General features: G+C 37.9%; 4 protein-coding genes and 1 long non-coding RNA gene across 11 annotated transcripts; 3 read left to right on the top strand and 2 right to left on the bottom strand.

Annotated features, from left to right (window-relative positions):
* The first annotated feature begins 35 nt into the window (after positions 1-35).
* LOC137730036 (putative serine/threonine-protein kinase PBL26) lies at positions 36-2677 on the top strand. Its single transcript, XM_068469105.2, has 4 exons — positions 36-693; positions 925-1329; positions 1444-1835; positions 2083-2677. Exons 1-4 carry the CDS (start codon positions 549-551, stop codon positions 2467-2469), a joined length of 1329 nt encoding a protein of 442 aa, XP_068325206.2. The 5' UTR covers positions 36-548; the 3' UTR covers positions 2470-2677.
* Positions 2678-6056: 3379 nt separating this feature from the next.
* LOC137729765 (putative transporter C405.03c) lies at positions 6057-8435 on the top strand. Of its 3 annotated transcripts, none has more exons than XR_015952551.1 (4): positions 6057-6187; positions 6476-7161; positions 7262-7880; positions 7965-8435. XR_015952551.1 is itself a non-coding variant. In XM_068468786.2 (4 exons), exons 2-4 carry the CDS (start codon positions 6625-6627, stop codon positions 8279-8281), a joined length of 1278 nt encoding a protein of 425 aa, XP_068324887.2. In that variant the 5' UTR covers positions 6057-6187; positions 6476-6624; the 3' UTR covers positions 8282-8435. The 3 variants fall into 3 exon arrangements, 2 of the variants coding, with proteins under 2 accessions (XP_068324887.2, XP_088534476.1); XM_068468786.2 differs by having other exon boundaries at positions 7262-7685; XM_088678350.1 differs by having other exon boundaries at positions 6117-6187; positions 6582-7161; positions 7262-7685.
* A 280-nt stretch (positions 8436-8715) lies between these two features.
* On the bottom strand, positions 8716-11133 carry LOC137729168 (PPPDE putative thiol peptidase family protein). 2 transcript variants are annotated; one of them, XM_088678351.1, is made up of 5 exons: positions 11013-11133; positions 10237-10324; positions 10032-10129; positions 9612-9928; positions 8716-9401 (listed from the first exon to the last, which is right to left on the bottom strand). In XM_088678351.1, exons 2-5 carry the CDS (start codon positions 10243-10245, stop codon positions 9010-9012), a joined length of 816 nt encoding a protein of 271 aa, XP_088534477.1. In that variant the 5' UTR covers positions 10246-10324; positions 11013-11133; the 3' UTR covers positions 8716-9009. The 2 variants fall into 2 exon arrangements, with proteins under 2 accessions (XP_088534477.1, XP_088534478.1); XM_088678352.1 differs by having other exon boundaries at positions 10864-11014.
* A 5931-nt stretch (positions 11134-17064) lies between these two features.
* LOC148693708 (uncharacterized) lies at positions 17065-19397 on the bottom strand. 2 transcript variants are annotated; one of them, XR_015951998.1, is made up of 3 exons: positions 19111-19397; positions 18412-18996; positions 17065-18276 (listed from the first exon to the last, which is right to left on the bottom strand). It is a non-coding gene; the product is annotated as an uncharacterized LOC148693708 (long non-coding RNA). The 2 variants fall into 2 exon arrangements; XR_015951997.1 differs by having other exon boundaries at positions 18924-18996.
* A 1655-nt stretch (positions 19398-21052) lies between these two features.
* LOC137727981 (transcriptional corepressor LEUNIG_HOMOLOG) lies at positions 21053-27355 on the top strand. Of its 3 annotated transcripts, none has more exons than XM_068466846.2 (19): positions 21053-21175; positions 21278-21362; positions 21705-21795; positions 21955-22052; positions 22309-22418; positions 22545-22831; positions 22933-23008; positions 23138-23249; positions 23352-23401; positions 23490-23756; positions 24298-24369; positions 24623-24838; positions 25088-25229; positions 25316-25425; positions 25786-25935; positions 26138-26293; positions 26393-26509; positions 26632-26829; positions 26966-27355. In XM_068466846.2, exons 3-19 carry the CDS (start codon positions 21764-21766, stop codon positions 27107-27109), a joined length of 2337 nt encoding a protein of 778 aa, XP_068322947.2. In that variant the 5' UTR covers positions 21053-21175; positions 21278-21362; positions 21705-21763; the 3' UTR covers positions 27110-27355. The 3 variants fall into 3 exon arrangements, with proteins under 3 accessions (XP_068322947.2, XP_088533565.1, XP_088533564.1); XM_088677439.1 differs by having other exon boundaries at positions 22295-22418; XM_088677438.1 differs by having other exon boundaries at positions 21068-21180.
* Positions 27356-27694: the final 339 nt, after the last annotated feature.

The following is a 27694-nucleotide window of genomic DNA, read 5'->3' as shown; positions in this document are numbered from 1 at the left end:
GATTTGGTTCCCACGTTTTGCTCTTTAATTAAGACACATTAACAACCTCATTCTTCTTCTCTACCATGCTCTGCGGAAACACCAAAAGATATGTAATTAACCTATGTTTGGTTTCTTCCTGTCCTACACTTTCCCCATTTTTCCGGGAAATCGCAACAACGGTTTTTCTTTTGCGTGCCTGGAAGTTTGTTGGTTCTTTCAGTTTCATAATGGTTTCAGTTTTCAGGTAGTTGTTCGAGAGATTCAAACATGGTTGTACTGAAAAAATCTTGTTTTTCTGTTTTATGTTTATAACCCCCTCTTGTCTTCCCATGCATTCCAATTCAATTCATGGCACATTTCTTTTGAGCCTTATCTGCATTCCACATTCTTCCAAATCTATGAAACTTCTGTTTGCTTTCGGGAGATTTTCGTGATCAAATTTTTACCTGCAGTCATCTGCAGTTGATCTCAACATGGCAGGGATCATAAACTGAGATATATTTCATTTGCAAGGAATTTTTTAGATACGTTTTATATAGATCCCGAGCGATTATATTGCGCGTGAGATGAGTTGCTTTTCTTGCTTTTCATCCCATGAAAAGAAAGCATCTAACAAAAGATCAAATAGTGGGAGGAAAGAACAATTGCCTACCAATCTTTCTCAAGAACACAATGTTCCACCAGCACAACAGCCTCGGCCTCCTCCAGATGGTAAGTCTCATTTGTTCTTTTTCTTTTCTTTTTTTTTTTATTTTTTTATTTTTTTTATTTTTTATTATGCGTTTCTAACGAGTAAAAATTGTGGTAATGTGTAATTGTTTCATGTGCCGAAATGATTGCCAATTCAGCCTTCCCAGCATTGTTGAAAATTGTTCTTCCGATTTTTTTACCCCTTCGTAGGGCAAATTATTAGCTTTCTAATAATTGGTTATGTATAAGCAGAAGTTCCTAAACCAAAACCTACACCACCAGCTGAGGATCCAGCATCAAACGCCAGTAGTGCCAATAAAGAACCCGTAAACCACAATAACATTGCTGCGCAAACTTTCACATTCCGGGAATTGGCGACAGCAACGAAGAACTTCAGGCAAGAATGTCTCATTGGAGAGGGTGGATTTGGAAGAGTTTACAAGGGAAAACTTGATAAAACAGCACAGGTTGTGGCTGTGAAGCAACTTGACAGGAATGGCTTGCAAGGAAACCGAGAGTTTCTTGTCGAGGTGTTGATGTTGAGCCTCTTACACCACGAACATTTAGTAAATCTTATCGGATATTGCGCGGACGGTGATCAGAGACTTCTTGTGTACGAGTACATGCCCTTGGGATCTGTGGAAGACCATTTACTAGGTACTATTTTGAAGTGTTTTTGAATTGATTTTCCCCCCATCTTTCATGCTTCTTCCATTTGTATCCGCAAAGGGCTTAAACCCGGCTTCTCATGTTTTGTATCTTGACATTTAGATCTTCCAGAAGACCAGAAGCCACTAGATTGGTTCAAAAGAATGAGAATAGCTCTGGGAGCTGCCAAGGGTCTAGAATACTTGCATGACAAGGCAAATCCGCCTGTTATCTACCGCGATTTAAAATCTTCCAACATTTTACTTGACGCTGATTTCAATGCAAAACTCTCCGATTTTGGGCTAGCTAAGCTTGGACCTATTGGAGACAAGACTCACGTATCTTCAAGAGTAATGGGAACATATGGTTATTGTGCCCCAGAGTACCAAAGAACAGGACAGCTCACTGTCAAGTCCGATGTCTACAGTTTCGGAGTTGTTTTGTTGGAATTGATCACTGGAAGGAGAGCCATTGACACCACACTAACAACCAGGGAGCAAAATCTAGTTGCTTGGGTAAATATCCCTACACATTTTCTTCTTATTCTTATTTAAGGCATGTGCTTTGTGTTGAAGAATCATCAGAAACTTAACAAAATAATACATAAATGGTTTCACTAGTATAACACCGAGGCTCACACCTGCTAGACTATGCAGGTGGTTAAGTTAGACAATATTGTGTTCGACTAATTAGTAGTGGACTGCTTGTCCGTCTCTATGAAATCTTTTAACTTTTTCTTATAATTTTTTTTGTATTTAACAGGCACAACCGGTATTCAAGGATCCTAATAGGTATCCAGAACTAGCTGATCCACTTCTTCAAGGTAACTTGCCGATGAGAGCACTAAATCAAGCTGTGGCAATTGCAGCAATGTGCCTCCATGAGGAAGCGCCCGTTCGTCCCTTGATGAGCGATGTGGTCAGTGCTCTTAGCTTCCTCGGTACAGGTCCGGACACTGCTACCTCACCTATAAGCAGCCTTCCCTCTCCATCACCGGATCAAACAATGTCGGTCATAAACAAGGATCCTCAGCTTGAAGACAGTGTCACTGAACGCCAACGCGCTGTGGCAGAAGCCATGGAATGGGGTTCGAGTTCAAGGCACAATGGAGTAGAAGCATTACGGTGTGAAAGTACCTCTTCATTGTAAAACTACAAGTTGCATACTACAGTGTTGTTTCCACAGAGCATTTAATCTCTGTTGTAAAACATGTCTTTATGATTCTTTGCTCATGAATTACACAAAATTTGTTCGAGCAATGTCAGATTTTAACAATGTATCGAGTTGTAAAAGGCTATAAAATCGAACAGATCGAATGTGAAGGAAATTATATCAAGGGAGAAATTTTTTTTCTCAACTTATGATCTTCATCTGTTATGGCTTCCAGGATCTATCAAAGATTTATGATCAGTTGCTTAGCTAATTAAAAGAGAGAAACCATATATGTCACCGTAGATTTATTTGTAGCACATTTACTTCAGTTCAGTTGCATAGATGGATTCTAAGTCCCCCGAGAGACAGGTTTGCAAATACAGTTCAACAATTAAATGTGGTACATGTAGCATTATTCCGCGACTTGACACAAGGCAACACTTCAACTGCGACATTAACCTTCTTGTTAAGAAGAATTAACCAACTAATTATGGTGAAAACAAATTCCTTTATAGTTATAGCTTATGACCTGTAGTTTTATGGTTTCAAAGACATAATTAGTTGATAAAGTTACAAACAAAAAACAGTTTTAGATACTTCTTTTACTACTTCCCTTCATGTCTTCTTCCTCTTTCTCTTTAATTGAAATACAAGACAAATCATATTAGCCAAAACAAATAACATAAAACGATACCTGTGTAATGTGTAATAAGGTTTTGATTTAAAGTAGACAGGAAATTGCTTGGCTGCACACACATGAATGTAGAACTTTCCTCCTCCAAGGGAAGGATCCAGAGTATTATCCAACAAGAAAATAGTGGAACAATAAACAGATGATTTCAGGAGCACTAAACTGTGTTATATATAAAACTTATTGTTTGTTTGGTGTTGGTCATGTTTTTTTTATACAATGATACATTTTTATTGGGATTTGAGTTAAGCCAAAATATAGATCAGCCATAATAATTTGATATTGAACTCGTCATCCACTTAAGCCGCAAAATGAATATGCCATAATAATTTGGTTTGCATTTGTCATTTACTGGAGTCAAATATGAGCCCTACACCTTACAAATGAAGATCATAAATACCACAAAACCATAAAACTAAGTGGCCAACATACATAGTTTCATTTTTGTTTAAAAGCTTGTAACTGATGTGAAACTAATGTTCAAGAGAAAGTGGAGTGAGGATGTGGGAAAGAGAAGAGAATTCCTCGCGTAATACAATTCATACAAGGAAAGGACCTTCCAGATCTTATAGGATTCCTCCTTTAAGTTTACACAATCATACAAGTTGTAAAACACTATTCATTACACTCCTCCATTGAGTGTCTACAATTTAAGAAGTAGTCACATTAAATCTTCATGACTAGGAAATGGCGGTTGTTGTCGTTTGTTCTCATTTGGCATAGGCAATGCATACACGAGTCTCTAGTGAGGGTGCATATAAAGATAAAGTCTCACCAAAACTTGGTTACGGTAAATCCAGTGAAACAAACCTGCAGTCTAAGTAAAAAAAAGGTAAGTTAATGCAATGTCAATACTTGTCATCTTTAAGATGTATCAAGTAATAGAAATTGCACACAAGGGCATGACCAGCCCAATATGGGTGCCTCATACATTGTCAGATTTGTAAAAACCCAATGGGAAAAATGCTCGCTATCTAAGATAAAAAAATGACATTAAGGCCAAGTGAGTAAAATCCATGATACTCCCCCAAAGTTCGATAAAACTGCCCCTGAGAACTACAAGCGTTGCAAATGAGAAAGGTCACGCAATCCAATACCTTGGTAAACTTTTGGAAGGTAGACATCAAAAGGGAAACCTACGATCCGAGCGATCTGTCATGCTTCTAGTCGAAGACAAATGATTGACTAGATGTTGGTGTACCATGTCATCCACACATGGATGGCATGCCTTATCAAAGACGACAAACTATCCTTCAAGGGTGACACATCTATTAAGAGATGTTAACTTGATGTCCATTAAGTACGTCTATCCTTGCAAGCTTGTTTGCAGAGGGTATGCATGCTCTTATCACTTTAGTTAGAGCAGAGAAATACGTATGTAGCAACATTCTAAAACCTAGAATACATTGCATGTGCTTATCACTATGTGTAATACGGATATTGAGATGAGTATAGTGGGTAACGTCCATGCTAAATCGCATTGTTTACAAGAACGTTGACGTTCTTATCTCTAAACAATGGGAAGACTGTCTCATTGAAGTGACAATACAAAATAAGCGATAAAGAAATCGCTTGCATGAACCTAAAGAGCTAATTCAAAGGAGAATCCTAATGAACAAAGATTCACACCATTCTTTGAGGACCCATAATGATATGTTGTGCTAACGTAGCTTGGCACATAAACTGCACAACCAAACGCATAAGTACAAAGTGTTAGGTCACATCCAGTAACCAACTGTAATGCCAAATAAGGTTGGGTGATGATGGGTCTTAGGCGGACCAATATAAGTGCATTGTGTAGCCCTAGGCAAACCCGAAAGCATGGTGCATTCACCAAGGTCAAGGCGATCAATTGATTAAGCATTTTATGATCGTTTATGCGAGCTTATTTTCCGGTGAACATGGGGAATGTAATGTTCAATTAAATCCAGAAAACATGCAATACTTATAAAAAAAAATCTTCGATGTAAACTCTCTGGTATTATCCAGTCTTTTAGACTTCATGGGATTATTAGGGTGGTGAGCCTTTAAGTTAAAATCGTCGTGAGGTTAGCAACATGTGTATGTGGACAAACATGTGACCATAATGTTGATACATCACCTAAAAATCATAAAGTATCTAAATGGTCCGCATTTTGGTTGTATTGGTCCACAACTATTCTCTTGAATTCACTGTAAAAGAGGGTTCATAATGGTCTTTGCTAAGGATGATATAGAAATACAATTTTCCCAATTAGCAAACTTGGCAAAATGTTCTTGCAAGCACAAGATCCTTACTTTCAGTCAAGAGATACTTTGTGTAATACATGGCATCAATGTTCAACCTACGCGTACCAATTGGTCATGCCAAAATAAGAAAGTGATCATATCATAATAAGAATGATATGAAAACTAAATACTCCCCTTAATGAAAGATAGCTGAATTTTGGGATCATTCTTCTTTAGAACTCCAAGCACAGCGTCGAAAGCTATTTGTGCTAATAACATGTTGTAAAACTAAAGTTTGAGATAATAGAGAGAGGGTGCGGCAAAGAGATGAGAGAAGAGGTAAAGGTTTGAGGAATATTCCTCATGCCTAATGCCTTTATTTATACTAATAATAATGGACTTTACTTGCCTTACAAGTTCTACAAATCATACAAGAAAAAAATCTTCCAAATCCTTTAAGATTCCTCCTTTAAGTTTATACAATCATACTAATTATACAACACTACTTACAAGTAACCAATTTTATTTGTGCATTCTTCACCATACTGTGGACTGTGGAGCACCATATATTTTCTTTGTCTTCCACTAGCAAACGAAAAAGAAAAATTATTATTTATTTATTTTTCTGTCGAAACTGGTTTGGGCTTTGGCTGAAGGGTAAAAAAGATCATAAAAATTTCCGATGCTGGGCCTAACTGGGCTGACAAGTACCCGCCAACTTCTATCCAACTGTATTACAAAGTTTACAGCAAATCCGATGACCTCTCTCTCCATCACAACGGCGAACCTCTGAATCCGATCTGAATCTCATCCCAGGTACATTCAATACGCTCGATTTTTTTTTTCTAAATATTTTAATATTTTTTTATTTTTTGGTATGCAAATTCATCTTCTTGTTTCTTCTGGCTTCAAATCCACAGTAAACTTGAATTTTATTAAATGTTCATGTATTGGGATTTGGGTTTGAAATTAATTCAATTGATATCGTAATTGTATCGAAAAGATTGTGTGTTGGTGCAGTTTAGTATTATGGGGTTAATTCCGCATTAATTTTTTTGCCTTAATATTGGTGGGTTTTTTTTATCTTCTTTTTGGTTGTTTCAGGTGAGATTTGGGGTTGTTAGTGGCATGGGAAATCGTTATAATTCTCCGAAAGCACATAAAGTTTTACGTTTTCGGGCCTCGGAAATCGAAAAGCTGATTTTTTTAGCAAGATTTGGGAGCTGATTTGATTTGGGATTGAGTGGAAAGACATGAAAAGTGAAGTTGGGAAGTGGGTATTAGGTTTGGTATACATATTTGCTGTTGCATCTATCTGGATAGCTGCCAGTTTCGTAGTGCAGTCGGTTGTAGATGCCGGTGTGTCCCCGTTCCTCATCACGTACATATGCAATTCTCTGTTTGTGATCTACATTCCCTTGGTTGAAATCGGGCGGTATTTGGAGGATAATTTTGAGGGGTTTTGGATTTGGAGAAGTAGGAAGAGTAGCCCTTTGCAAAGATTAGGAGATTCGGAGCAAATCACTCTCCTTGAGGAGACTGACGGAGTTGTGAAAGCCGATGCGGAAGAGGGGGAAGTTAATCTTGGTGCAGAACCGAAAGTTGTATTTTACGAGCTTGTTGGAACTTCAGCAACTCAAGACAATGGCACTGAAACGGTAGATAAGCAAGTGGATGAAAAAGGGCGTTGGACACGAACTCGAGTGGCTAAAGTTAGCCTACTGATTTCCCCGTTTTGGTTTTTCGCACAGCTGACTTTCAATTTGTCATTGAAGTATACTACCGTTACGGTAAGCATTTTTAGCGTTGCATGGCACACCCTGCTTCTTAAATTTGTCCATTTGTTTCATGATATCGGTATGATTGATTTTCTGTGCTTGTTGCATGCAGTCGAATACAATCTTAAGCAGTTCATCCAGCCTTTTCACCTTTTTGGTCGCCCTAGTATTCTTAGGGGAGAAGTTTACTTTGGTTAAGCTTATTAGCGTTCTTCTTTGCATGGGAGGAACGGTAATTGTCAGCCTTGGTGACTCACGAACTGCTCTAAGTGCAATTGCTTCAAACCCTCTCCTCGGAGACATACTTGCTCTTGTCTCCGCCGCCTTCTATTCTGTGTATATTACCCTCATTCGCAAGAAATTACCTGATGAGGATGATGAAAAAAGCGGCCGTGCCAGTATGGCTCAGTTTCTAGGATTTCTAGGGCTTTCCAACCTTCTTATATTTCTTCCGGTTGCCCTTATACTTCATTTCTCCAAGCTGGAGCCGTTTTATATGCTTACCTGGGAGCAGGTCGGTCTCATCGTTGGTAAAGGTGTGTTCTTAACTTATACTTTACGTTCTTTTGAACTTGGAGTTACCTGTACAGGAGTTTGCTTTGCTTTTTTCTATCTGTCTATGCATGCATTCTTACGATTGGAACGCTAAAGACTCCGATCCTGGAATTCTGGATTCGGCAGGATTTCATTTCGTCAAATTTTTAGGCAAGATGCGAACTAGTTGACGTGAGGTGCAGTGATACGTACAGATGATGTTGAGTTTTATGCAGTATTTCTCCTGTTCTGAATCATGTAGATCTTTGTGCTGTGCTTAGGTTTGTTGGATAATGTTCTGAGCGACTACTTATGGGCCAAGGCCGTTCTTCTAACCACCACGACGGTAGCAACGGCCGGTCTGACCATCCAGGTTCCGTTGGCTGCAATTGTTGACTCAATGACTGGCCATGCTCCTCATTTTGCTGATTACCTTGGAGCCGTGGCGGTCATGATCGGATTCGCTGGCATAAACATTCCCGCTGATGCTTTTAACAGACCAAAAGAAGCTATACTCGCGAGAGAGAATGAAAATATCAGTGCAACCGGTGAAGCTCGCAATTCATCAGGCAGCCCGATTTCAGCTGCCCCTTCATAGCATGCTGAGGTCACTTTGCATTTTGCAAGTGCAAATATGCGCGTTGTATTGTACCGTTATTAGAATTAATTTTTTTGTAAATGCAACTACTACAGTTTTTTTTTTTTTTCAATTATCAATTACTGATATAGAAACAACTATTTACCGAGCCATATTACTACTCTAAATTACGCAGGCAGACGGAAATCAAGGTTATAGACTGTTGGTTCAAGTGATCAACCAAATCTAAATGCACATATCACCCAGTATTATAGTCTGATGGTATTCCTCTTCACTTGGAAATGAGAGATTATAGGTTCGAATCTCGTGGATAACAAATTTGATACCACATTAGACTATCCGTTATATGGTTTAACCGAACTCTCCCTTCCATTAGTGTAAAAATATCCATGTACTAAAAAAATAAAAAAAAATCCTAAATGCACATAACGGTTAACTAAAACCATTCAATTCCAAATCACTCAAATCCAAATGAGGCCTCTTTTAGGACAAGTATTCGGGTCTACAAGTAGCCCTTAAATATTTTAGACTATGAAGCCACGGATGAAACGCTACAAGATCATTAATTATTGAACAGAAAATACAAACACCCTATGATCATCGTCTACGGATTCAGCTTCATACAGGTAACATGATCACTTGATTTTATAATGTTCGGAAGCAAATCGAATTGCAGCTTCCAAAAATAATTGCCAAACTCCAACACAACTCTAAAACAACGCAAACCCTTAACCCTGTGACATCGTGGTACCTGCATGACCATATCTCTGCATCACTCTTCTTGTTGCAAGCGCTGCAGCCTCGCTTGCCCGCAGTGTTCCACTTGCCATGATTGCAGCAAACTCAGCAGAGATCTCCTCTTGCACCTTACTTCGAGCATCCCCGAGAGGATCTACAACTCTGTTGGGAGGTTTAACCACACTTCCTGATGCTCCCTGCTCCTCTGACTTGGTGCGCTGCTGCGCTCCAGATTTCAATTTGTCACCAATCTCTTTTTTGGAAGTGCTCAAGGGTTTTGCAGTGCTAGTGGTCGTTCGCACCATGGAAGCAGGCCTGAACTGCGGAGCTTGAGGAGCTGCACCACTTCTCAATGTTGCTTCCAGATTCTGTATCATGGGCACTGCAAAACAACGGCAGAGAAAACCCCGCATTAGAATATTTAACCACATGGTTCTCCCATTAACTGCAATCCTTATTTCAATTTAAAGTCACTGTCGGAAATTAAGTGGCTTTAATCTAAATTTCCAAGTACAAATACGCAAACATGGAAGACTCTATACTATCACTAATCAAATAGAGCACAGCATTAGCAATGAATAAAATAACTTACTAATAAGAGCTCCCATTGGACTGCCCATAACTTCATTAGGAAGCTGCAAAATATAGTCTGGAATGGCTGCACCCACCAAAAACTGAGCAACCTCATTGCTAAAGTTGTTGCAATTGTGAGTAAGCAAACTATAGGTTTCTGCAGTATACCGGGGACTGATCTCCTGCAAATACATCTCAAATACATCCTTGGGCACATGTGTGACACCCAAATCTACCACTTTAATTGGTGTCCCATACGGTGTTGACCCAGCAGGAGCATGTTGTATGCCTCCCCCAAAATAGTACTCATTACCATAAACCACCAATCCCGTGTGCCTGCGATTGAAAATTCGCATAGAAGATTTAATTACCTTTACACAAGCCTTGCTGAGAAGAAATTGACGTACTCCTCGTAATTCCAATGAACAAAGAATCTTACCATATGCCCTCGATGGCTTTCCCCAAGAAAGCCGTGGACATTTGCCTAGCTAATCCTTGGCTTAAGTCGTATACATTCAAAATAACCTTGTGAACCTCCTGCAACCAAATTAATACATCAATTCAAGAACTGCATTGGAAACCCAGAAAGGAAGTACACACAATGGAACACTAGACTAAAATACAATAAATATTACAGTACACACCTCTGCCATCTCCGCAGTCCAATATCAAAATGATCCGTAGACAAAAATGTGGGGTGTTGAACTAATGAAGATCGCGTATCCAATCACACTGAAAAATAACCATTAAAGAAAAATGGTAAGATCCAAAACTTAGACAAATAATAGATTGAGTTTCAACAGCTCAAGCAAACCAAGGAATTTCCTAATCCATTCTCGATTGCCAGAATCGAGACAAAACGCCCCAATTCCTGAAGTTATGTATATTGCCAATACAAGTTAGAAAAGTAGTACTTCTGGTTTGCTCCTGTGCTTCAACCACCAAAACCAAAAACCTTACAAATGCACAAAAATACCCGATTTTATACGTTTCTTTGTTCAGCATCATGAACATATATGCCCAATTGCAAAACTAAACCAATAATTGAAGCTACATTGTTAGAATCTACACTAATAACCATCCAAATTATTGAAATTAATTAACAAAAAACCAAAATTAGCCTTATAAAAATAAAAATAAAAACAACTTTTAAATACTCAAATTCAACAATAATATACAGCAATCAACCTAAAACGTTGGATCACACAGATCAAACAAAAACCCCCGAAATTCTACACACAAAAAAACCCAATATTTCGGCCGCACGCTACCTTTGAAGTTCAAATATTCTACAAATTCTCAACAAAATTGAAAATTTTATAAAGCACACTTAGGGAAATCAAATTCGACTAAGCTACTGACAGGCTCATGGATTATGAGTAGGGTGTCAATTGGGCTTTTCTAACGAGAGAGAGCGTACCTGAGGGCGAAGAAGCCACGAAGAAAAGTTCTTTTTCTGCGATATGCGCGACCCACAGAGAGGGGACTGGTTGGGATATGTCGGTTTAAATACTTTCCCAACCAATTGAGACGAGAGTTTGGATTCCGTTCACACCCACTTCTACGACCTTCTATAACTTACTGACCAATCGTGTTCGGACACGTGGATTACCATTCAGAGTCCACCCGATCTCTGGAACACGTTTTTTTTTTCCCTTCTTATTTTTGGCGTGACCTCCCGTTACCCACCCGCTGGTCTTTTCCTTGCACCAAAAACTAGAATAAAAATTAGGCCATTTATTTTTTTTTAGAACTGATATTAACATTTTAAAATTTTTATTCTATATTTATTATAAATGTATTTTTTTTTAATTATAAAAAGTTTAGAATGCAAAATAAGATTTTTAGAGTGTCAATAATAATTCTCTTTCTTTTTCAGAAAATTTAATTTAGGTCCTTCTATTTCTTTTTTAGGAAATTTAATTTATAGGTAATAATTTTTATATATTTAGACATAAGTAGATGTTTTAATATGAATTTTCAACTAGTATCAACAAAAACAATTTTTTTTAATTTATCTAAATTACATATTAATAAAACTTTGTTTGTCAACCAAAAACAACTAATGAAATTACTATTATACCCTTTTATACATAACTAACAGAAAATATTAGTAAAGAAAAAAAATTAGACATTATAGTAATTTTGCGCAAACAAATTTTTGCTGTTTTTTTTTTTTTTTTTAACCTCACAGCTATGTCATCCGATGAACACCTAAACTCACACTTTCTATCTCTCTCATTTGCACCCCACCCACGTCCACTGTTTTCCACTTTTACTAACTTGCCCAATCCACTAACTTTTTAACATAAATTTAATTTAATTCTTCTTAAATTTTAAATCACACAGTGTGTGTACTGCTTCTAGTCATTATTAAGGGATGGAAGTATTTGAAACTATTACAATAATTTAGGAAAAAAGAAGTTTCAAACCCGGGGCATATGGGTAGAAACTCAACACCGCATCTATTAGAATATTGGACCACTTGCACTATTTTCCTTTAAAGAGGGTTATTTTTACATTCCAATACCATTCCTTAAATTGTATCAATTGTAGGAAAATGTTAGATCCCACATCGTCCAAGGAAAATAATCCTCTATGCCTTATATGTACATGCTCCCTTCCCTATAGCATGAGGCTTTTTGGGAGCTCACTGACTTCGGGTTCCATTGGAACTCCAAAGTTAAGCGAGTTCATGCGAGAGCAATCCCAGGATGGGTGACCCACTGGGAAGTTCTCACGTGAGTTCCCAGAAACAAAACTGTGAGGGCGTGGTCGGGACCCAAAGTGGACAATATCGTACTACGGCGGAGTCGAGCTCGGTATGTGGTGGAGCCCGGGTCGAGATGTGACAAAAATGTATCTCAAACATGGTAAGGCTGATCTTTTTAAAATTAAAGTCTGGAAGGGTGCTTCTTCTTCTTGGATGAGTACTACTTATGGTGTTGAGACTTTACATAAAAGCCTGAAATGGAGAATTGGAAATGGTTAAAATACAAATTTTGGGTCTGATATTTGGGTTGGAAATGATACCTTGATTAATTATGTTCTGCCTTCAGTTCATGGCTTGGTTCCAAATTTAAAAGTTGTAGACTTCATCGAGAATGGGTCTTGGAATGTTGATAAGTTAAGTCTTATGATTCCTTCCCAAGTTATACAAAACATTCTTTGTATTCCGGCTGCTTTGTCATGTGGTGGCAATGACTCAACGATCTAAATGGCACCAATAATGGAGAGTTCAGTGTGAAAAGTAGCTATCTTATGAATTTTCCTAACCAGGAATTTGCTGACAGTTCTTGGGCTTTCATTTGGAAAATCAAGTTTCCTCCTATAGTTAAATGCTTTCCTTGGATTTTGTCTCATGGTAAGCTGCTGACTAATGAGCAACCATTTAAAAGACACATGTCTAGCAACACTTTTTGTCAGATTTGTAGTTCTACAGTGGAGAATATGTCACATGTTTTCTCAAGTTGTCATGCTGCTATATGGGTCTGGAGAAATATTTATGTTCCACATCATCTTCATTGGAACCAATTTGATTCATTCCTTGGTTGTGTGGAGGCAAATTTAAAATGCATTGATCTGCATGAGCTTGGGTTACCTTGGAATCTTGTTTTTGCTGTAACCTTATGGTTCATATGGAAGTAAAGGTGTTGTGCTATAATTTTTGTCCTAATTTTATTAAACCTCCTGATCCAAAGAAATGCATCTTGGAGTATTCTACTGAATGGCTCAAAGCTAATGTTAGCATCTCTAGTAAACATAACCGTGTGCAGGTTCTCTTGGCTTGGGTTCCTCCTCTGTCTGGGACTTTTAAGTTAAATGTGGATGGTGCTAGGCTTGGTTCTCATGGGGTGATTGGAAGTGGAGGAATAATTAGAGACTGGCACAGTAATTGGATTACTGGCACAGTAATTGGATTTCTGGCTTTATTGCTCAAAAAAGAGTTGGGGAAGTTCTCCATGCTTAGCTTTGGGCTTTGTTTTATGGGTTGAAGATAGCTAAAGTTAGAAATTTCTCTCATCTTGTTGTGGAGGCTGATTCTGCTTTGGTAGTCTCTCTCAGTCATGGTTCACCTAGCCTTATTAATCATCATCTCTATGGTCTTGTCTTAGAGTGCAGAAGTTTGATCATAGAAAATTGGAGTTGTAATGTGCAACATATTCATAGACAGCGTAATTTTGCAGCTGACGGGTTAGCCAAATTGAGTTTAAATAGCGAGATGGAGACTGCTCTGGAGTTGTTATACCTAGATTAGTTATTTCTTAGTATTTTCTTTTTCTTCTTCCATGTTATCAAAAAAAAAAAAAAAAAAAAATTGTATTGGTTGTCCTAAGGCTTTAATATTTAAGTTAGTTTGCAAAAAAAAAAAAAAAAAAAAACACACACACAGAGCATACTTGGCAGACAAAAGGTAGCATCGAAAAAAGAAAAGAGTGGAATGTTGGTTTAAATAAAGAGTGATGCTAGACTTATTCACTGTTCTATTTTCTCACACATTATCATTTTACTCATCATAAAAATTTAAAAATTAAAACGATCTTCTCCCATCACCATATTTCCAAAATACTCCTAACATATTTGATTTAAAAACCCTAATATATCTTCAGATAATATGAGAATAAATTAATACAAATTAAAAATTCAAGAAAACGCAAGAGCCATAAAACATACAAACTCAAAAATATCAAAATCCTATCAAATCTTTGACCCAAAAGCTACTATCCATCTATAAAATAAAGGAACCTTTTACAAACATGATCGCATAAAACCCACGTGAAGTATCTCTGTTACTTGCATGAAGGTACCTTCTAAACCTCTCTTGGTTTGTCGTTCTCTCTAAGTAGTCATGTTTATATATATTTTTTGTATTGGAGCAACAATGATTATTTGAGGAAGTCATGCACCGCTCTTATGATTTTAATTATGTTGGAATTTTGTAGATCTACGGGTCTGGTGCCCACTTTAATAACACCAATAGTCTTAACTTGGTAATTACCACATGTCCATTTTATCACAAAAAGGCCTTAATATTAGTTAGAGTGGGATAATCATATTCAAAGTCATTATTTTTTACTTTCCCCACGGATGTGGGATAGCTAACAAATTAGGAGGGTGTAGTCAAAATAGGATTTCGTAGGATTTTAATAGTTAGGGATAGTCAATCATGATTTTGAAAGAGGATTTTAAAAGACTTTGAAATCATGGTGTAGTCGAAATAGGATTTAAGAGGATTTTAAAGAATACGTCCAAATCTAAGGATAGTCGATTAAGATTTTTAAAAAGTCCACACAATTCTAGGGGTAGTGAGAATACCAAAGATTTGCTAGGATTTTAATGGCAGAGGGATTTTGATGGATTTGGGGGTGGTGGTATAAATACCAAATGCCATCAAGAATCCAACCATTACACCTCTGATTTCTTTTTGTGGTACTGTCTTCCACCAGAGACACAACTGGGTTTGCCTTCTCCTTCTTTCTTCTGTTTGTAGACCAATCTTTCGTCGAATTAGGGTTTGTTTTCTTTAGAGTTTGTTTTGGGATGTATTTTTTCTGAAAATCTTTTTAGAGGACGAAGGTTACATATATTCACAACCTGGGCGTGTTCTTACGCTCTTGATTTTTCAGTTCACTCTTTCTTCACAGTTTCTACTTTGATTATTGGGTAAATTACACTTTCATACCTCAAGTTTGGGGTCTACTTCAATTCCTTACAACATCTTTAAAACATTTCACTTTCATACCTTAAGTACTATTTTATTTCAAAATAATACCTCTGTTACATTTTTCATCCATTGATCCGTTAAGTGCTAACGTGGCTGCCACGTTGCTGCCAAATGTATTTTATGTGGCAAAAAAAAATAAAATCAAAAGCTGCAACACATCCCTGCAACCCACCCCACCCATTATTCCTTTCCCCCAACACCAAAACCCATTAATCCCCTTCCCCCCCGGGCGCCGCCAAAACCCCATCCCCTTCATCATCATCCCCATTCGTTGTCCCTCCCTGCAACCCAAATTCAAAACCACTCCAATCCATCCTCCACATCCTCCTCCGCACCCATCTTCCCATCCCCCCCAACCCGAGGCCAACCCGTAACCCATAAAAAGGAAAAACAAAAAAACCACCCCTTTGTTCTCCATCCCGTCTTCCCCAAACCCACTGTGCACCTATCCTCCACCTTCTCATCTGCACCCACTACCTGCAACCCAGAAAAGAAAAGGAAAAAAAAAAAAAAAAAAAAAAACCCATCTCCTTTCCCTACAACCCAGATTCTCCCAATAGGTGTGGATTTAAGGAGTGGGATATGTAGAAGAGGGTGAGTGCGGAGGGTGGGTTTCTAGGTGAGGTGGGTCATGGAGCAAGGTGGGTTTGAGTGGGTCGTTCGCGCGCTGGGAGGGGGGAGGGGCGCGGAAGGAATAATGGGGGGGGGGGGGGACCCATCTCCTTTCCCTACAACCCAGATTCTCCCAATAGGTGTGGATTTAAGGAGTGGGATATGTAGAAGAGGGTGAGTGCGGAGGGTGGGTTTCTAGGTGAGGTGGGTCATGGAGCAAGGTGGGTTTGAGTGGGTCGTTCGCGCGCTGGGAGGGGGGAGGGGCGCGGAAGGAATAATGGGGGGGGGGGGGGGGGGGTGGGTGATGGGGGGGATTAATGGGTTTTGGTTTTTGGGGGGGGGGGGGGGGGGGAAGGAATAATGGGAGGGGTGGGTTGCAGGGATGTGTTGCAGCTTTTGATTTTATTTTATTATTTTTTTTTTTTTTGAAGATTAAGGTTTTAAAAAAAACAAATTTAATATTTTTTTTTCCCACGTGTAATACATTTGGCAGCCACGTCAACACTTAACGAATCAATGGATGGAAAATGTAACGGAAGTATTATTTTGAAATAAAATAGTACTTAAGGTATGAAAGTGAAATGTTTTGAAGATGTTGTAAGGAATTGAAATAGACCCCAAACCTGAGGTATGAAAGTGTAATTTACCCTTGATTATTCTTTTGGAATATGTTTGTTTTGTTTACCAAGACAATCTTTTTCTTTAATAGGAGTGAAAACTTGAATTTTTTGGGGTGTAGAAAAAATTTGCATTTACCAAAACTGTAACAATTTTTGGGTGGGTTAGACGCATGCAATTGAAAAAATATTGGGTTTTTTTGTTTGGATTTGATTCAATTCGTGTATTTGCTAATTATGTTTGTTTTTGTTTGAATAGAAAATGGAAAGACATTGTTTTTGGGGAATTCCCTTTGCTAGTTTGGTGAGTTAGGGTTATGCAAATTTGGCCTGTTTGTTTGATTAAATGCTTCAAAGAAGTATCTGACGAATCAGTTGGGTTTTTTTGCTCCACTTTTTTGTTTAATGAAGTTCATGTTTGACACGCCCCAACCCAGATATTCTAATGATACATGGATGACACGTGTTAGCCGACATTCAAGAGTGACAAAAGCCATAAATATATAAATACGCAATAATATAAGAGAACCTGTAATTCAAAAGTCATTAACAAATAACGATGATTCTGAATATACAAATGCTAGGAGACAATAATAAGATTCTGAATTAAACATGTGTGCAACGGAAGGTCCAACAATCATAAATCCGAAACAAAAGATGCACAAATATGGCCAAAGCACACAACTACTCGGAAGTACGAGTGAAGGTAAGAAATCAAATTACAATTATAATAAAGAATCATACACAAGTGGAAGGTCGTAAAGTCACTAGTAGGGAAATGCCTCGATGCTCGTGTCATATTCCTCGTCACTATGTCCTGAGGGGGCACAAAAACAAAAGGTGAGTGGACCATAATTTATACTAATACTAATAATAATCAGAACCCGAATTCTTTCTGAACATAATAACCCCTTGTTTTGAAAACGTATAATGTACTACATATAGGTTTTTCTAAAACTCTAGCATGCGGGAAATGTTCGTAGCCGTAAAATCATCTCTAAAAACGATATCGAAATGCCCAAAGGCAAAACCCAAAAATCTCATAACTCAAATCAATGATAAAATCAACTAGGAGTATCATAGTCGCCCGAAGGTATGACCTGTCCATCACTCGAAGGTAAAGCTGTACGACACTGGGTTATGCCAATGAAGAAACATGGTAGGCCCCATCACTCGAAGGTGAAGCTGTACGACTCTGGGTTACGCCAAAGAAGAAATATATCTATATATAGCATAACACACCGATATTAGCTGTAGCTAGTGAAGCTGTCCAACACTGGTTTCACCAGTGAAGCTAGAGGTATAACATAAGTATCCTCAATTGTGTTTTATGACCATAGACTACATACCCGTGTTGTGTGTATGTGTCGTATGCTAACCCACTAGATAATCAACGAAAACATAACTCAAAAACTCATGCCAAAACACCAGAGCTCAAAAGCTAAAAAACTCGTCAAATAAATCCATGCTAATTCATATTCGTAAATCCACCGAATTTCATACGTATAAAACTAATAGTTCATAACCTTTAGAAAAATGTAAATTCAATAATCATAAATATAGAAATCCATAAAGCATAATATAAGTCATGTTCAAATCATGAAATAGGAAATGCATGCTAGACCCATAGTTATAAAATATTCAGTTTGAGAAGGGATCCACTCACAAATACTCTACTTCTGGGGAGCCACTCAAATTAGGGAGGACTGGATTACTTCTAACCGATGCACCTATACACAAATAGAGACTATTTAATAAAACGCTACTAAAACGATAAAATTTAAGAAAACAGACAACGGATTTGGATTTGGCACATCAAAAAACCTAAGGTTGGACCTTAGGTTCCCCACGCAAAGGCCACGCACCGTCGCACGCGCTGAGATGGGTCGCCAAAAAAGTTGTCGGCACGGCGACGAAGCACAATACCTCCAGCACGCATCGGCCATGGCTACGCCCACACACGAGGCCATGGCTACGCCCACACACGACCTATGCGCTAACCGTGGTAATTGGGTTTAGACTCGGGTGAGGTCGGATATGGGCTTGGGTTTGATATGTTGGACCGGGTTAGGGTGATTAGGTCAAGCTTTAGGCCAGGTTTAAAGGATTAGGTTTGGGCTAGGGTAAACAGATTGGGCTTGGGTTAATGGGTTAATGAATTAGGCCGAATGACAGGTTGGATTTGGTTCTAGTTTAGGTGGCAGGTCGGGTCGACCCGATTGGGCTCACAGGTCACTGGACCCAACGAAGGAGAAAGCCGGATTCTAAGGATTTTGGCAGGGAAATTTCTCCGGCTCCGATTTGGGGTTAAATCTCCACCATCTCCAATGATTTTCAAACCAAAGTGAAGCTAAGGAAGAGGAGAACAAGAATTTACCAATTTGGGGACTGAAGACGGTTTGAACTGGTCGGAAATTGGCTCGCAAGTTGTTGGGTTCACTGGAAAAAAACTGGGGATTCGAAGAACACCAGCACGCATGAATAAATAATCCAAAACTCAACCCCAACTCATCAAAGACGCAAGAAACATTTAAATATTTGAATATTGAACCAGGAAACCTCACCTATTTTCACGATAGAGCTCAAGGTTCTTAGATGTTAATGGCAAAGCACCATAAAGTGCCTTGATGATGCATGCAAAACCCCCAATGGATTCCTCGCTTCCCAGAAAACTCCAATAAATGAATTTGAGGTTCGATTAGTTGGGGGAAAAGAGAAATGGTGAAAGCTAAAGCTCTCGATGCTAAAGGAAGTGTTTTGCAGAGATGGTGAGGAAAAATTGTGAGAGAGGTGAGAGAGAGTGTTTTCGAGAGGTGGGGTAGTCACGGGACAGGGGAAAACAATGGGCCGGTTTTGGGTTGGTAGGTTGCACAGCCTAAAGGTTTGGGTCAGATATAAAATCCAACACAAGGGTATAATCGTAATTGTACACTTATTTTTAGAACGGGTTGTAAAATGTTGGTTTTAATTGCTTTTTGTACAATATTTGTAATGTTGTGGCAATTTTTGACATGAATTTAATGTTGCTTAGATTTTGGGTTGATATGTATGGAAAATGATCCTCGCCGGATCCTTTTCATAGGGATCTGGGGGATCCTGTGATCGTGTCTGTTCATCATACATCGTGCAGTTAATTTTCGTTAGGTACTATTTAAATTTTAAATTTCAAATTATTTTTTACTACACGATGTACGATGAATGGACACGATCACGAGATCCCCCGGATCCCCAGGAAAATGATCCGGCGAGGATCCTTTTCCAATATGTATAACTTATAATTTGAAATGGTGGAAGAACAAATTGGGAAGAAATGTATTAGTCACTTATAACTTTGATAAAAATTCATGAAAGAAGTCTACACAAATCTTAAGAAATCCATATAAATCTATAATAAAAATCCATATAAATCTACCAAAATCTGTATAGACTTGTAGAATCTATTAAAATCTTTTGAAATCTGTCACTTAAAAAATGTCTATTAAAATTCTCTGAATTCCAAATTGACTACACCCATAGTCTGCTAATAAATTCTTCACACCCAAATTCTTTTGAGTCTCTTTTTCCTAAATTTAAAGATGGGAAGTTGGGATTGTATTGCCATCATCGGAATTGAATGCGATCTTAATATTTGATCATTAGTTTGAGAAGATAGAAGACAAAGAGGGGGCAAAGGAGGGTTGGCCGGCGGTGAAAGAGAATGGGTCGTCGCTGGTGAGGTGGCTTGTTGGAGGGAGTAGCAGTCGAAATTCGGTCTACGTATTATTTTTTATTTTTTTTCTGTTTCGTAACACATTTGTTGTTTTTTTTTATTAATTTTTTTATTTATGTTTGTTTAGGTTTTTAAAAGTTATTTTGAAAGAGGTTAAATTGGGTAATGGAAATTGTAATTTAGAGTCTTGTTCATCAAAGTTACATTCAACCACCACTTAGTCACATTGTTGATCAAATTACATGAACTTATATTCTTAATCTTAGATATTAAGGTGAGATCCATATGATCAAACAAAGGATGAACGAAAAAAAAAGATGAATGGATGTGTGGCACAAAGCAAAGGATCAATGGATACTTTTTAGTACAGATATTTACTAAATCTAAAAAAACTGAGCTTAAAGATCAAATGATTTGGACTGTTAAAATTTGATCTAACGGTTACAATTATTATAACTTTTAGAGGAACTCCTTATTCTTAACCATTAGATTAAATTTTAATCGCTTGGATTATTTGATATTTGGGCTCAATTTTTTTAGATGCGGAGATGATCTGTACTAGGATATTTTTAAGGAAAAATTGTTACACGTATTATTCATTAATCAGTGGGTCCCACAACCGACCAACCCCAAAAGGCCGATGTGGAAACGCACTAAACCATCCATCGCCTTAACCCCGAAGTCCAAACCAAATTCCGAACCTCACATCCCTCAGACAACAAAGTTACACAAACGTTACACCGAGCCTAAGATTCGGCTCCGAACCTAAAAACCTTCCTCTGTTAATATCTTCGTTCGACGATTCCTTCTCCGCTTTTCTCTTTCACTGTTACACTCTGAGAACAAGAGTGCATTATTTTATCGGGAAAATTATAAAATTCCCGGGAATTTTTTCACACCGTTTGAACTCTATTGAGCGCGTAAGGTCTCAGATCACACAGCGTTTCAATTTGTTTGGAGGCTTTTTTGAAATGGTCTTAGACTGAACTCAGCTGAATTTTTTTTGTGGTTTTGTTTTTCAGTTTTGGTTGATTCAGTTCGCGTTAGGGTTTATGAGGTGGAGATCTCGCGGAATGGCGCTGTAGGATTTGATCGGTTGGTTCACTGGTATGGTTTTTAGCTGAATGGCGCTGTAGAATTGTTAGAATTCTGTGATTTTTTTGTTTTTGTTTTTGTTTTTGATTTTGGTTTTGGAGTTTTTGCTCTGTTTGGTTGCTCGGAAAATCCAGGACAATGGAGGGAGAAAATTCATGGATTTGTGCATTATATGATTTTGTTTTAGATACTTAAAAAAGTTAAATGTAATTCATATAGATGATAATTGAGCTAATGATTGTGAAATACTCATAGTAACGGTGGAATTCCTTTTTTTTTTGCCCATTTAAATTTAAATTTAGTTGAATTTACTTTATGAGGGTATCTGAAGCTATGGGTGATGTATAATTGCAGACAAAGCAGTGATTTTGCTGGTGATTTCTTTGTTTGCACTTACTTAATAAAGGTAAAACATGGCGCAGAGTAATTGGGAAGCCGATAAGATGTAAGTATTTGCATTCATCTTTTTTGCTTTTAATCTGCATGTAATTTTTCTCTCTATTGGTATTTACTTTTTGTTGGGTGCTGTTGCTTTCGTTTTACTGCCATATGTTGATCATTGGTTCGATATGTACCCAATTGTTGATTTTGTTGTATGCTTCAGGCTTGATGTTTATATTCATGACTATTTGTTGAAAAGAAAATTGCTTGCTTCTGCAAATGCGTTTATGACAGAAGGGAAGGTTGCTACAGATCCAGTAGGTAATGTTGCCAACTTTTAATTCATTCGCAATGCACTTACTGATTATGTTTTAGAAGATTCTGCTTAGCATGCATTTGCAGAACAATATTTTGTATCATTGTTTATGCCCAAATTGTTCACTGGGATGGCATGATTTGATAGTATGTAAGTTTTTTTTTTTTTTTTTTTTTTTATAAAGATTTTGTTGCGAATAGTGTCAGTATATGTGTTGAGAATTTCTGGAGAAATAAACCTGTTTTAGATTTGAATATGCAGCAATTGATGCACCAGGAGGATTCCTCTTTGAATGGTGGTCTGTCTTTTGGGACATATTCATTGCAAGGACAAATGAGAAGCATTCGGAGGCTGCTGCAGCTTACATTGAGGTTCCTTTATTTTGCGTTATATTTAGATTTTATCATTTTAGAAATATCTTTTCAGGAAAAAAAGAAATTTATTGCTTGGGCATTTTTATTTCTTTCTGAATATGCCTTCATGAAATGATGGCACAGCAAGTTAAGGCAAGGGAGCAACAACAGCTACAAATGCAGCAGCTGCAGCATTTGCAGCAGCGCAGTGCCCAGTTACAGCGCAGGGATCCTAATCATCCTGCCCTTGGTGGTGCTATAAATGCTATAAATTCTGAGGGAGTCATGGGTCAACCGTCAGCCAGTGTGCTAGCCATGAAAATGCATGAAGATCGTATGAAACACCCTCACCCGATGGATTCAGAGGCATCCCCTACGCTCATTGATGCCAGTAGGATGGCCCTGCTCAAATCAGCTGCAAATCCACAAGGGTAACTTCTCCTTAGTTTTTGCATGTATTTGAGCTTTTTTTTTGTTCATTTCTTTCCTGGCTAGAATGGGTCATTCATTTGTTTAGTTCTCGTTGATTCAGCCAGTTGGTACAAGGCAATTCTGGGAACATGCCTGCTGGTTTTCAGCAAATTCAGGCCCGAACTCCTTTAACCACTGTAACTACTCAGAGTCTCAGACTATTACTTTTACTATTCGTGCATTTCTTTGTTCAAATTTATTAGTTTCTTTGCCTCTTCTTTTCTAGCATACTGAGCAATTAGTATGTCGACTTGTGGACATTGTAGGACATCAAAACCGAAGTTAGCTTAGGTACACCTCAGAAAAGTTTGCCTATGGATCCTTCATCAATTTATGGACAAGCAATTTTACAGTCAAAATCTGGACTGAGCAGTGCAGGTGACATCACTTGACCTTATCATTGTCAGATACGGCCCTACAGTTAAATATGATCCATATGCTCAGACATTTCACATATGAATGCTTCCTTTCTTCCTTCAGGATTGAATCAAGGTATTACAGGTCTTCCCTTGAAGGGTTGGCCTCTAACTGTAAGTAATATATGGCTTTCTCTCCTTGGTTGTTTTTTCTATCTAGTGTGGATTTAACTCTTAGTTGCAAAACTACTCCATAATACAGGGAATCGACCAATTACGACCAAATTTGGGTGTACAAATGCAGAAGCCAAATCTTCAGACCCAAAATCAACTCCTTTTGGCATCTCAACAACAGCAAGTTTTGGCACAAGCTCAGGCACAAAATAACCTTCGTAATTCCACAAATTACGGAGATATGGATCCTCGCAGATTTTCTGGACTGCCTAGGGGTAACTTGAATGCAAAAGACGGTCCATCTACCAGAAATGATGGATCTATGTCCTCTCCTGTTTTATCAAGTTCACCAAAGGTAACCTTTCTCATGTATCTGATGAGGATTAGGATTCATGGTAGGCACACACTTATAGACAGAAAGAGTTGAAAATTTGTTATTACACTGTTTTCATAAATATGCTAATCTTTACCTTTCTAATTTTAGCATGTGGCGTCTTTGTTCTACAGTGATTAAGAACTTAAGTATTCTACATTGTGCATGTTATGCTTGCTCCAATCAAACTTCAGGGGCTTAAAGTAGGGAATTGTATGCTAATCCCTCTTTTTTGTTTTTTCTCTTTCATTTTAAACCCTGAAAGACAAAAAGAGTATACATGACCCATTTGTGAATGTTGGGTTTCTATAGTTTAGGATGCTGGTAAATCGATTGTCGTTAATGCTCCTGCTCCATTTTCTGCTAATTTGTCCTTTTGGCTTTTAATGAGTTTCCCTGGTTTGATCAGTCATCATTTCATGTGATTTCTGAGTTTGTCCATAGATATTTTTTGTTTCCATAAACTTACATCCTTTGAAAGGTTTTGATTTTCGTTTTCTGAGGCTTTGTTGGTGTTCAATAGATAAAAATGGCTCAGATGCAGCACCCTTCCTCTCAACAACATGAACAATTGCCACAGCAGCAACTGCAACAGGTTGTGCATAGTTGTGCATACTTAAACTTTGTACTCTTTCTTTATGTCCTTGGTTAGGGATCCAAGTTTGGGCAAGGGCACTTTTTCTTTGTCATATTTACGAGCTTATTATGAAACATTAGATACTTCAGAGAACCAAATTTTGGACAACAATGATATGATTCCTTGTACAATCTTATGCCTTTTGAAATAGGGCCTGATGAACTACTGCTTTGGATAAGCTGATCAACATTTGTTGATGTTTTTCCTGCAGAATAACAGAAAAAGGAAACAACACTCTTCCTCTGGACCTGCCAACAGCACTGGCACAGGAAACACTGTTGGCCCTTCACCTGGTTCGCCAGCATCAACACACACGCCTGGTGATGGAATTAACACAGCAAATAGCATGCAGCATGTTAACAGCATGCCAAAAAGCTTGATGATGTATCCAGAAGGAACAGGACTTCCTTCGTCTTCCAATTTACTGGTAGGCTGACTTTAAATTTAGATGTGAAGAGTACTTGAGCTGCCATTCTAATTATAAGTTTATCAAGGTTTCCCAAAAAGCTTAATGTTGTCAGTAAACTTTGCCAAAAGCTTGGTTCTATTGTTGAGGAATCACTTATCATCAATGTGTTTTGAGTATCAAATTATATTGATATCTCGTGGATGCTGAAACGGAGAAAGTAGAAAAGCCAGAGCGACTCTTCTTCTAATAGCATCGTTTTCTGTGCAGGATGACATTGACCGATTTGGAGACGTTGGTTCGCTAGAAGATAATGTGGAATCGTTTTTGTCAAATGATGGGGGAGACGGGAGGGATCTGTATGGGACATTAAAGCAGAGTCCTAAACAGCACCATAAAGATTCCTCTAAAGGTAACTTGAAGGTTTACACATTGTATTCAGAGAGTTGGTCAAGTTTCTTCACTCTACCTAAGCTGTGGCCGCATTATCCCATTCAGGTTTTACGTTTGGTGAAGTTGGCTGCATACGGACCAGAAACAGCAAAGTTACTTGCTGTCACTTTTCTTCGGATGGGAAGTTGCTGGCAAGTGCAGGACATGACAAAAAGGTATGTACATGGTATAATAAGACATGCAAATGATATAAGATATTTGGCACATTATCAGAATGTGTGTACGCGCTTGCGCACACATGCTTGCTCACATGAAAAATATATCTACTGGATTTGACAGTTCTTTCTAGTTTCTATCAAGGTCAAAAAGTTTGTTCCACACACGCTCACTCACATGAAAAATTATATCTACTGGATTTGACAGTTCTTACTAGTTTCCATCGAGGTCAAAATGGCTGTTCCACATGTGTTTTTTCCTGCACGTGTTTTAATGATTTATATGCATGTACTGAAAAGGTATGATTGAGATTGGAACTTGAAGGAATGAGAATAATTAACATTTGTCATGTGGACCAGGTTGTTCTCTGGAACATGGATACTCTGCAGACTCAGAGTACTGCCGAAGAACACAAGTTAGTTATCACAGATGTTCGGTTTAGACCAAATTCATCTCAGCTGGCAACAGCTTCTTTTGACAAATCTGTACGATTGTGGGATGCAGCCAATGTAATTGTCTTTACTCTCTTTATGTATGGTCTGGGCTGATACAACAGGGGTGTACAATGTACCTCAATACATTAATAATTTCAAGATTCTTTTTATTCTTTTGTAACTTTAGTCGTGAGAAACCTTGTTTTACAGGCTACATAGTTTGTGAGTGCACTTTCATTGTACTAGTGTTGTTGACTTATTAATCTTATTGTGGCAGCCAAACTATTGTTTACAAGCATATACGGGGCACAACTCACCTATTATGTCCCTTGACTTCCACCCGAAGAAGACTGATTTATTTTGTTTCTGTGATCATGACAATGAAATTCGGTACTGGAATATCAACCCATTCTCTTGTACTCGTAGTTCGAAGGTTTGTAATCTTCTGTTATTTTCTTCCAAGTTAAGCGTTTTGAGATTTGTACAAAAGCTATACTCACACTTGAAAAATTATCTTGATCATTTGGGGCAGGGAGGTACTGCACAAGTGAGGTTTCAGCCAAAAACTGGACAACTACTGGCAGCAGCCTCAGATAAATTAGTTTCCATCTTTGATGTTGAAACTGACAGACAAATGCACTCGTTCCAGGTACCCTGTCTATAAATATGGGATTGAATAACTGAGGACCTGATTAATGCTAATCTGTTGCTTTAGGAACAAGTCATTAGGTATAATTAGTTATATGTTTAAATCATCATCCTCAATCGCAGGGGCACTCCGACATTGTAAACTTCATTTGTTGGAATGCAAATGGAGATTGTCTGGCATCTGTCAGTCAGAACTTGGTGAAGATTTGGTCGTTAGCTTCGGGAGAGTGTATTCAGGAGCTCAGCTCTAACGGCAACCATTTTCATTCGTGTGTTTTTCACCCAAGTTATTCAAGTCTCTTGGTCATCGGAGGAATCTCGGTAAATTTTTAACCTCTTCTAGCAATAGCTTCATTCATAAACGAAAAAAAGTAGCTATGATGATATTCGTAGTAACTGCATTGACAATGGTAACCCACGATTAATGCTAATAGCCGCTTTCATGCTTGTGTGCTAGTCTTTGGAGCTGTGGAACATGGCTGAGAACAAGAGCATGACAATTGCGGCACACGAGAATATAATCTCGGCTCTGGCGCAGTCACCTGACACTGGAATGGTTGCGTCGGCAAGCCATGACAGCTCCGTCAAGTTATGGAAGTGAATCGAAGCTTAAAATCCTCGGAGAGGCTTCGGTGCAGAAATCTGGAGGGGAGACTGACTCAGAGTCGCAGATATGTAGAGTTGAATGTGCAGTGTTTGAAGTGTAGTATTTGTAGTAAATAGCTTTATATGCCAGGGTTTTCCAAGTAATAATATTATATGGTAATTAGATGATCCTAGTTAAACCTTGACAAATAATGTACTAGTACGTTTTTTACTATCGATGGGTTTAGCTCTTTTAACCAAATATAATCTGTTAATTTTTTAAATGATTGAAAGTAATTTTAGAGAAAATGTATTTGAAATCAATTATTAGTAAAAATGTAAATTAATTTAAAAAAGCATTTCTTTTTGTAAGAAATACATAACTGGTGATTTTTGTAGAAAACACTTTTTAGAACTCAAAAAGATTTTTTATAAAGATGCTTTCAGTCATTTAAAAGTATTTACCAAATAAACTATTAATATCTAATATAATCTATTAATTTTAGGATTATGTAAATTATCTTTTACAATTTCCAAATCAAAATTGTACTATGACTGGTATTCTTTCGTTCATGAGTGCATTTTTGTTCACCATTCTTAA

The sequence above is a fragment of the Pyrus communis genome, chromosome 10, assembly GCF_041283825.1.
Source record: "Pyrus communis isolate YQ-2024b chromosome 10, ASM4128382v1, whole genome shotgun sequence".
In the NCBI taxonomy this organism is placed as follows: domain Eukaryota; kingdom Viridiplantae; phylum Streptophyta; class Magnoliopsida; order Rosales; family Rosaceae; genus Pyrus; species Pyrus communis.
The sequence above is the reverse complement of the archived record's forward strand: the minus strand, read 5'-3'. Positions and strand labels throughout refer to the sequence as shown.